Source organism: Salvelinus alpinus, chromosome 18 (assembly GCF_045679555.1).
Source record: "Salvelinus alpinus chromosome 18, SLU_Salpinus.1, whole genome shotgun sequence".
Lineage (NCBI taxonomy): Eukaryota > Metazoa > Chordata > Actinopteri > Salmoniformes > Salmonidae > Salvelinus > Salvelinus alpinus.
The window spans coordinates 18323762-18337139 of NC_092103.1; the positions used below are offsets into that span (position 1 = coordinate 18323762).

At 43.8% G+C, this 13378-nt stretch overlaps 1 protein-coding gene across 2 annotated transcripts in view; it reads left to right on the forward strand.

Moving 5' to 3' along the window:
• Nucleotides 1-13378, forward strand: part of igsf9a (immunoglobulin superfamily, member 9a) — a 28117-nt gene that overhangs the window by 2991 nt on the left and 11748 nt on the right. For both annotated transcript variants that reach the window (XM_071350496.1, XM_071350497.1), the window contains exons 2-12: nucleotides 1539-1633; nucleotides 1788-1982; nucleotides 5365-5511; nucleotides 6131-6279; nucleotides 6398-6515; nucleotides 7407-7548; nucleotides 7717-7862; nucleotides 7981-8123; nucleotides 9032-9172; nucleotides 9747-9863; nucleotides 10260-10410. In XM_071350496.1, coding sequence (XP_071206597.1) covers nucleotides 1573-1633; nucleotides 1788-1982; nucleotides 5365-5511; nucleotides 6131-6279; nucleotides 6398-6515; nucleotides 7407-7548; nucleotides 7717-7862; nucleotides 7981-8123; nucleotides 9032-9172; nucleotides 9747-9863; nucleotides 10260-10410 — 1510 coding nt within the window. In that variant the 5' untranslated portion in view covers nucleotides 1539-1572. The remainder of the gene's footprint in view (nucleotides 1-1538; nucleotides 1634-1787; nucleotides 1983-5364; nucleotides 5512-6130; nucleotides 6280-6397; nucleotides 6516-7406; nucleotides 7549-7716; nucleotides 7863-7980; nucleotides 8124-9031; nucleotides 9173-9746; nucleotides 9864-10259; nucleotides 10411-13378) is intronic.

The following is a 13378-nucleotide window of genomic DNA, read 5'->3' on the forward strand; positions in this document are numbered from 1 at the left end:
AGTTTTATGGTGAGTGTCAATTTATACGTAGCCTATGACCTATTTGCAATTGTGTTACCAGGGTGAGTCTTGCTGCACATTTTCAGTTGGTCATTCAGGGAGTGGTCACTGTTGACCTTTTGCTCTCCCTCTAATACCGACAGTGAAGACCCATAGAAAATTACTTTCTATACATACTCAACTGTACTTATGCACTATTTACTATTGATACTTTTTACATTTCAATGCATTCAATATTTTTCATTGAAGTTCAAATGCATTTTGAATTGCTATGAAATCCTCTTCAGCTTGATTGCAGCGCTCTTTGGTGGACTTGTTGATTTGTGGGTGTATGCGTAGGATGACACGTGTCCGTGGGATTTGGTGAGTGCCGCTGCTCCCTCTAAGAATAGCCTTTGCTCTTGCGGTTTGCAGTGGCTCTAATTAACTTAGCGTAATAAGCTGGCATTAGTGGTGTGTGGTAAAGCGTGCTGGGGATGAAGTGTTGAGTGGAGTATTAGCCCGTTAAATCGCTCCCTCACACGAGCACGCCACACACGTCTTATGTGGTCAAGGTCTCCAGCAAAGCAATCCATGTATCTCTAGCTTTATGGAGGCATACTGTAGGGCAGGGGTAGGCCTCTAGATACAGCCCTGGGCCAATTTCTTTCAGAGTGGATGGCCGTCGGGGCAGAACATAATTATAATAATTTATACACTGCAAATTGACCACAACTAAGCCCAAAAATAGATTGTATTTGAAAATAACAATAACTTCATACCTTGATCACATTGAGACACGATCATAGATGAATCTTTTTTTATTAGAGGGGATACTTGGGAACAAATATCCTAAATGAAACAATTTCTTTGCACAATTCCAGGTGATTTGACCAAAAACTGGGTGGCCCCCCCAAAAATTGTTTGCAGTCCGGTTTTGGCACACAGGCCGCCTGTTGCCGACCCTTGGTGTAGGGTTACTGTATAGGTTAAAATAGAAGAGGTAAGCTCTGACTTTTCCCCTCCTAACTGGAAACCTTCATCATGGATTTATGGTGGATCATAAACACATGCACAATATCGTCTTTGACCTGCTTGAAGTAGTCTACTGCCAGCTTTATGCCACCAAAGACTGATGCACCACATGCAGTACAGTACTGCTGGCTGCTGTATGTCTGCTGCAGCCCAGATTATTTCTGTCCTTGACTGCTGACAGCCAACAAGTTCACTAAGCTCTCTGAGAAAACCACACTGATTCTTACTGGAGCTGGTCAGGTGCTCTGCTTATGTGACATTTAATGGGTATTGAAGTTATGAGAACCATGTAGTGCTGGGAGGGTTTTGGCAGGGTTGTCTGTTGGATATCCGTTTGTGAAATGATATGGGGTGAATTCCAATCTTGAGAAAGGTACTTGAAGAAATCTAAACACATCTTCCATATGTCTATAAGCTAGACACAACTGTCAGTTCTCTCTTGCCCGCTAGTTTGGAGAGAGGTGACAGGTGTCTGTTTTGTTTGCAAGATGCAATGTGTGACAAGTGTGTATTTTTGTCAACAGATCAAGTATGCTGGAGGCTGTTTGACTGGCAGCTATGGGACCAAAAAGAGACTATTTTTGGGATGTTACCATGGTGACGGCACTGTGCCTTCTGTGTGAGTAGAGTACTTAATGCTTTCCCTCTGTAATGAACTCTCTGTCATTCGCTTCCTCCACAGCCACGTCCATACCTGTCCCTACATTCAGCCATTTCCCTCAGCAGGATTATAATAATGCTTATAATGTAATTTTTGTTGTTGACCCTCATAGGGGTCACTCACGGTCAGAAGCCAGAGGTGCGTGCCAAGGTAGGGGGTGTGGTGGAGATGGCGTGTAGACTGCCACTCCCTTACGCGGGTGCGTCTGTGCCCCTGCACGTGGTGGAATGGGTGCGCCAGGGATTCGACATCCCAGTCCTGATCAAGTTTGGAGTGTATGCTCCTCGGGTGCATCCCAACTACGAGGGTAAGTCCGTATTCAGCCCATCAGAAGCTCAACTGGGATCTAATCTTACAGTGAGAGTGTTTCATTTCAGCCCCCTGTCAGGTCCGTCTCAGCGCTTTGTTGCCCAAGGCTGAGGTTTCCAGACCCCAAACAGTCTTTTCCAGAGGCCTTGTCCATTAACACTGTCAAGCCCCTTTTCCTACAGTAAAAGTCCACCCAGACTTCATCCCACCTATATCCTTCCTTAACAGCTATCTTCACTCAAAAAACAACAGTAACTCATCCCTTTGTCAGCTTCAGTCCTCCTAACTGCACCACACCCCAATGGGCTGTGTGAGCTGGGGGCTTTGTGTTCGTTGGTCCTCTCAGATTGCATCATGGTCTATTGTCCCCATTCCGCCCTAGGGTCAGAGAACAAAAGCAGTCTATGGGGGAAAGGGTTCTTCAATAGAGCAGAAATACCTTTTGTGACGGCTTCTGTCCTTTAAAGTCTCAGACAAAGGGCTTGACGTGGACAGAGGGAGAGCATGTCTGTGTGTTTTAGGACGAACCTAACTAGAGGAAGATCTCTCTTCCAACGGTCCGGTGGGAGTGAGATTTGACCTGTCTCTGATCATTGGAATTTGTGCACGGGTGCAGTGCATTCATATGTGTGTATTGGCTAGAGCTCAGAAATCACACTATACACCTGTTCAGCCAATTCGTATTAGAATGTTAGAGAGCCAGATGACACACCCATGCCAACCAGACAGGGAAATACGATAACCATACATGCCTCATTGACACTGCTGTAGAGCAGACCTGCTATAAAGCCATTCAGAGTAATATGACTTGGTGATGAGAGATAACGGATGCCTCAATCTTCAGTGCTGCTCTTGCCAAAGAAAAAGCAAGAAAGTCAATCACTCAAATGTATCTATAAAGCCCTTTTAACATCAGCAGATGTCAGCAAGCAATGCAGATGTAGAAGCACGGTGGCTAGGAAAAACTCCCTATAAAGGCAGGAACCTAAGAAGAAACGTAGAGAGGAGACTAATGTCCTCTGGGTAGGTCAGCCCTCTCCCCTCTATTACGGAGGAGGAAGAGCTGAATGGGTATTTTCAGTGTCTGTTGTGTATATAGAGCAGAGGAGAGGGAGAGAAGTGATCCGGAGAAGAGAGCAGGTTGTTAGTTCTGTACACACAGAAATGCTGATTCAGACCCCAGGAGAGAGAATAGTCAATGCTTTGGGAAATACAGCTGTATAAATGCTGTGTAACATAATGATATCCTGTACTCTACATTACTACCAGAGTGTCTACAAAGCAAATCATGAATACATATCCCCACTGTACTGGCCTGTATATTTTCCACCATCTACGGACCAGCATTGGATCATATTACGATTATTAGGCTACTGACTGTTATATTGAATGACTAATATTTCATTAAGGCCTGCCTACGGCTCCATAGCAGTTTCCTAGTCTCTGAGTTGGTAGCCTTTAGCCAAACTGTGATGATTAAAATGTCAAATGATTACAGCGTCTCTTAACAGGAGAACAACATTCAGACATTAGGAACTGAAGGGTTTCAGGAGGTAACTCTATCTGCTTTCTTCTCTGACCGAAACTAGAATACCAGGGAATACCATGTCTCAAGGAAGGGATAGGGACAATAGATTCTGAATTTCATATCCGTGGGCACTTGGAAAGTCCCATCAGCAACAAAACATATTCAGATATTTACACAAATGCAAAGCTGTGATAGTAGATTGAAGGCAGCCTGTGTGCACGTTTAGCATAATTTAGTGATCCTGATCTAATCTGTTTGATTGTTGCCATTCATCTACAAATTAAAACATAACATTATATTGGGTTGTAGTGTATTGAAATAAGTGCATTATTTGAGCAGAGCCATTGTCATGCGTCTGTGCTGTTAGTGTAGATGCTTTTCCGTTGGGCTGTCACCTGAGAGCTGAGGCCATTGAAGGATCAAACCTGGCTGGGCTTTGTCTCGTGATGTATTCAGAGCAATGGGGTGTGGTCCAATTTTTTGAGTTGCGGGACTGGACACCCAATGGAAACATATAATTATTAGTTACTCAGATGTCCCACACTTCTATCTGTACTAATGGGTGTTGGAGAGAGCGTTGTCCTGGATTAAACATACAGAGACTGACATGGCGGTCAACAGAAATACTTTTTTGATCATTAGAGTGCCAAAGGAGAGGAGGGACCGGCAAGTGGAGAACGAGAGAAAGAGGGTGAGGAGTGGTAGCCTCGCGAGCTGCTTGATCCCGCGAGCTTACGTGAATGGTTCGCTGCAGCGTTAATAAGTCTGGTATATACGAGGCTAGAGGAGTGGAGTGACATTTGGTGGTTGCAGAGAATGCCATGATGTGGGAGAATGGCTGCCAAAGAGGAGGCTCACTGGGCCAGTCTTGTGATTGTATTTAAATCAACAATGCCTTCACTGAAACCCCACGCTAAGCCCCACTAAAATCATTACAGAGTTGATTTGTTTGCATATGCAATACCGTGCCTGTGTTAGTGCATACGTGCGTGTCTCTCTCCCTGTCTCTCTCTCTCCTCTTGCTTTCTCAATTTACATATTATTCAAATCTAGAGATGCATTTTTTTCATGTGAACCTTTTCAAATCACAACAGCGGTAGGTGATCCAATCCCTAGTGGGTGTGTGAATGGGTATTTTGCTCTGACCGTGACACATGTGGATTTAGCCCCCATTCCATTTGGAAAAGTAAACAGCATGTGCTGTCATAGTCGGTTCCTCATCTGTTATCACAGCCACCACCCCTTTAACTGCAGTAGCTTCCTGATCCCCACTGTGGGCATAGAAACGGTCCCTCCCTGTCACTGGAGACAAGGACTGGCGTTAATGATTAGCTCAACACACCTCAATGACTCAATGTCACAAACACATTAGCACTACAGAGTGAGGCATGCTCATGTTCTTGTATGTTTATGCAGCAGCTGTATGTGTCTGGATATTCTCCTCAATGCTTCACTGTCTGTGAAGACCAGGCTTATCACGCTGCCAAACTGCACTGTTTCAGTTATTTAGTTATGACAACTTAAGAGAAATGAAGTGAGGGAGATGAGACACGCCACAGGGAAGGAGGGAGGGGTGAGTCAGCAAACACCATTTCCACAGGGTGCAGTCACCTGGCAACCAGGAGATAACATTTCAAAGCTCTCGATGACGATCCCAGTGCGTGTGTGCTTGATGTTTGGAAGTGAATGCTTTATCTGTAGGCAATTGAAGTATCATAGAACATTCCTATCAGTTGTAAAACACATTATTTGTATTGAACCTCCCTGAAATTCCTCATTATTTCCAATGGTTTGATTGGTTCTGACCCTGTCTCGTGCCCTCTCACCCCTGTGTCCTCCCCTGTGTCTCCAGGCCGTGTGTCTCTGGTGAGGAATACTGTCTTGAGGGTGAAGGGGCTCCTCATAGAGGACCAGGGCCTGTATGAGTGTCGCATCCTCCTGCTGGACAAAACCACAGATGAGACCCGCAATGGCACCTGGACCCTGCTGTATGTCACTGGTGAGAGGAGGGGCTTGTGATGGGGAGGGCTTTATTTTAAGGCCATACAGTCCTACTATCCTCATCGTACCCTATCATGTCATATATACACACTCCCTCTGTCTCTCTGTGACCTCTCTCAACAAAACATGACTGCTCAGACAAACGCACCCATATAGGACACTTTCCTGCTAGGAAGACTTTTGGTGGGGTGAGAGAGGAGCAGGAGAGGCGCAGAGGCATTAGGACAGATTAGCCAGGCACATGGCCTGGTCAACGGCAGGGTCACGTCTCAGGCTCATTGTCTAATAAGGTTAAGATGCCTTGGCAGGAGGGCCTGGAGCACACAGCCAGGCAGAACATCTCTCTCTGTCTCCTAAACAAACACATGCTTTACTCATGGTGAGCTGTACAGTAAATGACTGGCCTCTAAGGGATGTTTGCTTACCCCAGGTCAATCGCCTTCAGCCAATATGACTTTAAACTATGTCAAACCTGCTGATTCTGCTTTGTTTTTTGTGAGATCTTCACCTTTACAACTGTTTGTAAAGGTTTAACTCTCTCTGTGGAAAAGTTTAACTCTCTCTGTGGAAAAGGGATAGAGGATGTTGTGTTGACTGTCTTTGCTGTTGTTCTGTAGCTCCTCCTATTTTCAGCAAGACCCCTCCCCCTGTCATGGAGGCTCTAGTGGGGAATCCTCTCTCTCTGGCCTGCGTTGCCCGCGGTAACCCACCACCCACCATAACCTGGGCTAAAGATGGTACTCTCATTGGAGGAGACAAGGTTGAGGTGAGGAATCAAAAAAACAAAAATCACCCCTACAATCCAACATTGCAATCTATCTCTCTCTCAATGCAAACTTTATTGTCCCTGCAGGGAAATTCATTGCTCTCTCCCCCTCTCTCAGGTTCTGAGTGGGACGCTGTCTCTCAGAGCAGTGGACAGGGAGGCAGGAGGACAGTATGAATGTCTCGCCTCCAACGCGGAGGGCAATGTGACTCATGTGACAAAAATTAAAGTCAAAGGTCAGTCGCTATTTTTCTGTTTGTTTGTTTAGGAGTTCCCCGTCTACAGTTTCCCCCAGGGTCATACTGGAAGAATAGAAACATTCAGCGGAATACTCTGTCCTTATTTTCTTCCAATGGTAATCTCCCAACACCTTGTCTCGTAGGCTTCTACCCCCAAGCAATAAGATTACTGAACATCTAATCAAATGGCTATCCAGACTATTTGCATTGCCCCACCCCGTCTCTCTTTTACACTGCTGCTACTCTCTGTTATTATCTATGCATGAGTCACTTTAAACTCTACCTACATGTATATATTACCTCAATTACCTGCCCCCGCCCATTGACTCTGTACCGGTACCCCCTGTATATAGCCTCGTTATTGTTATTTTACTGCCGCTCTTTAATTATCCTCTGAGTGTCGAGAGTTGTTATCGCCATCTGGTGGTGGATGTGTGATGTTCAGTTACAGGTGACCAAAGGGTTTATATGGTGTGTCCTTACTGTGGATATTTTTCCTCATAAATTTCACTTATGTAATAAAATATTTTCCATTTATTTTTAAGTCACACTATGTTATGCCGCATGACGTCAATATGTCCAGGATATGCCGTTTAGATTTTGGTGTGTTTTTGGCAGTGACACCTGTTTGGATTATAATAAGGCCTTGATTTCTGGCTGTAGTCACTTTTTCAAATCCTTATGTAAGCCTATAAAACAGGCCTTCAAACAAATCCTCCAAGTATTTATCTCAATCAGCCATAATCTCCCAACATGAATGTCACTGTCATGCTGTGCAGTGTTGCTCTTACCAGATAACTGATTGGAGTTTAGATATCTTGCTAATCTGCCATGTCCTGCTGAGTTTTATTATAGAATAGATCAGGGATTTCTTTCCATCTCAAACAGGTCCTCCAGTCATTGTTATCCCCCCGAAGGACACCTCCCTCAACATGACCCAGGATGCCCAGCTGCAGTGCCAGGCGGTGGCTGATCCTCCCAACATGACCTATGTGTGGCAGAGAGAGGGAGAGAATGTCTACCACATAGAGTGAGTTTGGTGTATTTTGACCCGGTTTCTTTATGTTGGATTTGTGTATTTACATGGGATTTTGCAAATGTTGTAATGTTTCTAATGAGGCGTTTGCCCCATTTGAATGTCCTTTGCGGGTTGTGTGTCTGAATGTGTTTTAAGTTTTGTCTTTTTCTTTGGTGTTAGGGCTCTGAAGTCCCGTGTGAAGATCATGGTGGACGGCACCCTTCTCATCACCCGCATTACCCCAGACGATTCTGGGAACTATACCTGCATGCCCACCAACGGACTGTTGACTCCGCCTACTGCATCTGCCAATCTCACTGTGACACGTAAGTGTCTATGTGTTGATGCGTTCCTCTCCAATCTTCAGTCCCCACATAATGACACAAATCCTATCTGTCCATAAATCCCATCCAACCTTCAGTTTGTTTCCTCTCTTCCTCTCAGACCCTGCCCAGGCTCTCCTGATGCCACCGCAGACATATCTCCCCACCGGCCTGGGAGGTCTGGTCTCCTGCCCTGTGAGAGCTCAGCCACCCCTGCTCCGCGTCGACTGGACCAAGGATGGACAGCCACTGGATCTGGCAATGGTGGAGATCAGCCTCATATCTCCCCTCATAGAGATAGCCATTAACTGTGTGATGCTGCTGATTTGACCATTTCCATTAGGAATCAATATGCCCTGTATGCCTACTGCTCAACAGAGAATACGTTTCCATTTAACAGAGATATATACAGTGCATTCTGAAAGTATTCAGACCCCTTGATTTCTTCTCCACATTTTGTTACGTTACAGCCTTATTCTAAAATTGATTAAATAGTTTTTTCCCCCTCATCAATCTACACACAATACCCCATAATGACTAAGCGAAAACAGTTGAATTTCTTTTTGTTGCAAATTTATATAAAAAAAACGGGAAATATCACATTTACTTAAGTATTCAGACCCTTTACTCAGTACTTTGTTGAGGCACCTTTGGCAGTGATTACAGCCTCAAGTATTTTTGGGTATGACGCTACAAGCTTGGCACACCTATATTTGGGGAGTTTCTCCCATTCTTCTCTGCAGATCCTGTCAGGTTGGATTGGGAGGTTGGATCATCTCAAGGATGATCAATGGAATCAGGATGCACCTGAGCTCAATTTTGAGTCTCATAGCAAAGGGTCTGAATACTTATGTAAATAAGATATTTAAGTTTTTTTTTTAAATATACATTTGCAAACATTTCTAGAAACTGTGTGTAGATTGATTAGGATTTTTTAATTTTTTATTTGATACATTTTAGAATAAGGCTGTAACGTAACAAAATGTGGAAAAAGTCAAGCGGCCTGAATACTTTCCGAAGGCGCTGTATATCATTTTTTGGGCTTGGCACATTTAGCTTTATCCTCAGCTAAGATATTAGTTGCTATTCATTGTTTACATAATTATTCACATTAAGCTGAATTAAAAAACTGTTGAAGTTCTCTGACCCCTCGCTCTGTTTTATCTAATCAGTACCCAGGATGGACGTTGACGTCTGAAGGCTCGGTGTTCATGGCTACTGCCAATGATGATGCAACAGGCGTATACACGTGTACCCCCTACAACAGCTACGGGACCATGGGCCAATCAGGGCCCACGACAGTCATCCTACAGGTCAGGGTACACCCAATGTTCTCTAGCAGTTTATTGTACAGTACATACATTACCAGGTATTTACTTAGAAATGACGTGGTAAAATGGTAATAGCATAATAATAACTTCTGCAATATTGGTTTGTTTCTTTAAAAAGTTATTGCTCCCAATTTGGAAGCAAGTAGTTGGTTACTAATTTTGTGCAATTTAACTAGACTAGAATATCCCATTTTTACCACTTAGTTTCCTTGTAAATTGCAGGTAAATTCCTATGAAAACAGCACTGTAAAATAAAATGCTACCCAATTAAAAGTCTCTCTCATACTGAAGAGAGAGCTCTTATCTGAGATAGCCAATGAGCATTTTGATGACCTTCTTACACTCCTCTACTTGTCAGCCTGTTACAGGAATTGAGTTTAATGTGGTCTGATTACAATAGCTCCTCTATATCAAAGTTAATTATGGATCTAATCCTTTAGTAAATAGAATAATCTTGGCTAAAGCTGAAGGTAATCAACTGTTTCACTCACTTTCTTTAATTGCGATAAACTCCTTGTCTAAATGACACGGCTGGTTGTTTCGTTATGACCCACAGGACCCCCCGTCACTCAGCGTGTGTCCCCGTAAGGAGTATAGACAGGAGGTTGGGAGAGTGCTTGTTATTCCCTGCCAGACCACTGGAGATCCAGCCCCTAGTATAACCTGGAGCAAGGTGAGAACACTCCAACAGACCCCACTGCAAATGACTGTACTCTACTGACTTCTTCAGTCAACAAGCCAGCACACAGGGCTGTCAACATGTGAATACGATAGTATGAACTGTGGACAAACCCTGAGGCAGAAATAGATATTATTTAACACACACCTGCAAGCAAGCACCCCTCTCTCGACAAACAGAGACAAACAAACACTTTGCTGATTGCAGATTGCCCTTCATCAGCAATCAGCCCAGCTTGTGTGTCTGATCTCTCTATCCTCCCTGTCTGTAGGTTGGACCTGCCCTTCACTCTCAGGACTCTGTAGTCTGATCTCTCTATCCTCCCTGTCTGTAGGTTGGACCTGCCCTTCACTCTCAGTACTCTGATCTCTCTGTCCTCCCTGTCTGTAGGTTGGACCTGCCACACGCTCTCAGTACTCTGTAGCAGCTAACGGCTCCCTGCTGCTGCTTCCTCTCAGTAAAGACCACCAGGGGGAGTGGGTGTGCAGTGTTACAAACCGCGTGGCCACTGTCAAAGCCAGCACTCTCATCTCAGTGCTGGGTGAGTGGAACAGACTGACTGACTTACTCATCTTTATTAATGTAGCTACTATGTAAAGTGTTCATTACCAATGTTCTCTCTGTTTTTCAGCACTGAGCAAATTTCAGGTCTGCTGAGCGCAAACTTGAATGTTGTGAAAATTCTGTGGAACTTCCAGCGCACGTTTACTGCTTTAAGTTACAGTTTTAACAGTGGCCAAGTAGGCTACTGTGGCTATTTGGTCATAATGTAGGACTACCAGAGTGGCCTACTATCAAAAACAATGGAGAAAATGCATCCCATAACATTGTAACATGGAAATAGCTGTTCTATCATGCAGCCAATGTGTGGTGTTCAATGTAGGTTTACATTTCATGAGACTTTTGGAAAAAAACATACAGGGCTTGACATTACCCTGTTTATCCACTTGTCCGTTTAGACCAAGGAGGTGACTAAAAATGTTGTTGTATTGTTTGATGAAAGAAACCACTTTACAAAATAATATGCATTATTATTTCCATACCATTATTACAGAGAACCAGACAAATTATGCTACCCTTTGCCTATTGACTACTTAGCTTATTCAAGCCTGTCTCAAAATACAACACTGTCCCTTTAAGACAAAAAAAGCTATTTACCTGACTCGCTTTTCAAAGATGTCTAGAAATGTGCACGTTTTGTGCTCTTGCAGGAAGCAATCACTCCCCTATTGCTGACTACAAATGATCTATAACTGGGCTAATAACTCACTAACTAGTAAAGGATATGAACAAAATGTGGCTACATGCAGCTCTCACTTTGATCTCAAAACAAGCGCATCTACTCACGACCACTCGTGCTGTAAACACAGTCCAGTTCTAAGTAAATGGCACAGATCCATATATGGCAATGGTCTATTTGCATATACAGTGGGGAGAACAAGTATTTGATACACTGCCGATTTTGCAGGTTTTCCTACTTACAAAGCATGTAGAGGTCTGTAATTTTTATCATAGGTACACTTCAACTGTGAGAGACGGAATCTAAAACAAAAATCCAGAAAATCACATTGTATGATTTTTAAGTAATTCATTTGCACTTTATTGCATGACATAAGTATTTGATCACCTACCAACCAGTAAGAATTCCGGCTCTCACAGACCTGTTAGTTTTTCTTTAAGAAGCCCTCCTGTTCTCCACTCATTACCTGTATTAACTGCACCTGTTTGAACTCGTTACCTGTATAAAAGACACCTGTCCACACACTCAATCAAACAGACTCCAACCTCTCCACAATGGCCAAGACCAGAGAGCTGTGTAAGGACATCAGGGATAAAATTGTAGACCTGCACAAGGCTGGGATGGGCTACAGGACAATAGGCAAGCAGCTTGGTGAGAAGGCAACAACTGTTGGCGCAATTATTAGAAAATAGAAGAAAATAGAAGAAGTTCAAGATGATGGTCAATCACCCTCGGTCTGGGGCTCCATGCAAGATCTCACCTCGTGGGGCATCAATGATCATGAGGAAGGTGAGGGATCAGCCCAGAACTACACGGCAGGACCTGGTCAATGACCTGAAGAGAGCTGGGACCACAGTCTCAAAGAAAACCATTAGTAACACACTACGCCGTCATGGATTAAAATCCTGCAGCGCACACAAGGTCCCCCTGCTCAAGCAGGCGCATGTCCAGGCCCGTCTGAAGTTTGCCAATGACCATCTGGATGATCCAGAGGAGGAATGGGAGAAGGTCATGTGGTCTGATGATTCAAAAATAAAGCTTTTTGGTCTAAACTCCACTCGCCGTGTTTGGAGGAAGAAGAAGGATGAGTACAACCCCAAGAACACCATCCCAACCGTGAAGCATGGAGGTGGAAACATCATTCTTTGGGGATGCTTTTCTGCAAAGGGGACAGGACGACTGCACCGTATTGAGGGGAGGATGGATGGGGCCATTTATTGCGAGATCTTAGCCAACAACCTCCTTCCCTCAGTAAGAGCATTGATGATGGGTCGTGGCTGGGTCTTCCAGCATGACAACGACCCGAAACACACAGCCAGGGCATCTAAGGAGTGGCTCCGTAAGAAGTATCTCAAGGTCCTGGAGTGGCCTAGCCAGTCTCCAGACCTGAACCCAATAGAAAATCTTTGGAGGGAGCTGAAAGTCCGTATTGCCCAGCGACAGCCCCGAAACCTGAAGGATCTGGAGAAGGTCTGTATGGAGGAGTGGGCCAAAATCCCTGCTGCAGTGTGTGCAAACCTGGTCAAGAACTACAGGAAACGTATGATCTCTGTAATTGCAAACAAAGGATTCTGTACCAAATATTAAGTTCTGCTTTTCTGATGTATCAAATACTTATGTCATGCAATAAAATGCTAATTAATTACTTAAAAATCATACAATGTGATTTTCGGGATTTTTGTTTTAGATTCCGTCTCTCACAGTTGAAGTGTACCTATGATAAAAATGACAGACCTCTACATGCTTTGTAAGTAGGAAAATCGGCAAAATCGGCAGTGTATCAAATACTTGTTCTCCCCACTGTAGGTCTACTACGGGCTGAGTCGTGCATGTTAGTGCAATAGTATCATACTCCGATGCAAAATCTCTTGCATAGTTTGTTTTGTTTCGGTATGTTGCATTGAAAGTGACTAACATTGCATTGATTCGATCACAATTGCCAGTAAAGGGAAACGTTGATAGTGTTAACAGGGAAACTCTAGAACAGTGGTCACCAACCTTTTCTGAGTCAAAATGCAAGCCGGGGATCTACCCATCAGATGTATTTTTTGCATGACTTAAAAAACGTAAGCCTATGCAACATTAACCTATTAAAAAGAGTACTGTAGAAATTAGGTTTGTGCAGTAAGCTATAAACCCAATACATTATCACTACATATTGGCTTTGCTGGAATTGCCCTGCCAATACATTGTTGTTCTGGCCATTTAAAAAATAAAAAATAAAAAAAACATCAAAATTTGAGGTAGGCTATATGATCATAAATCAAAT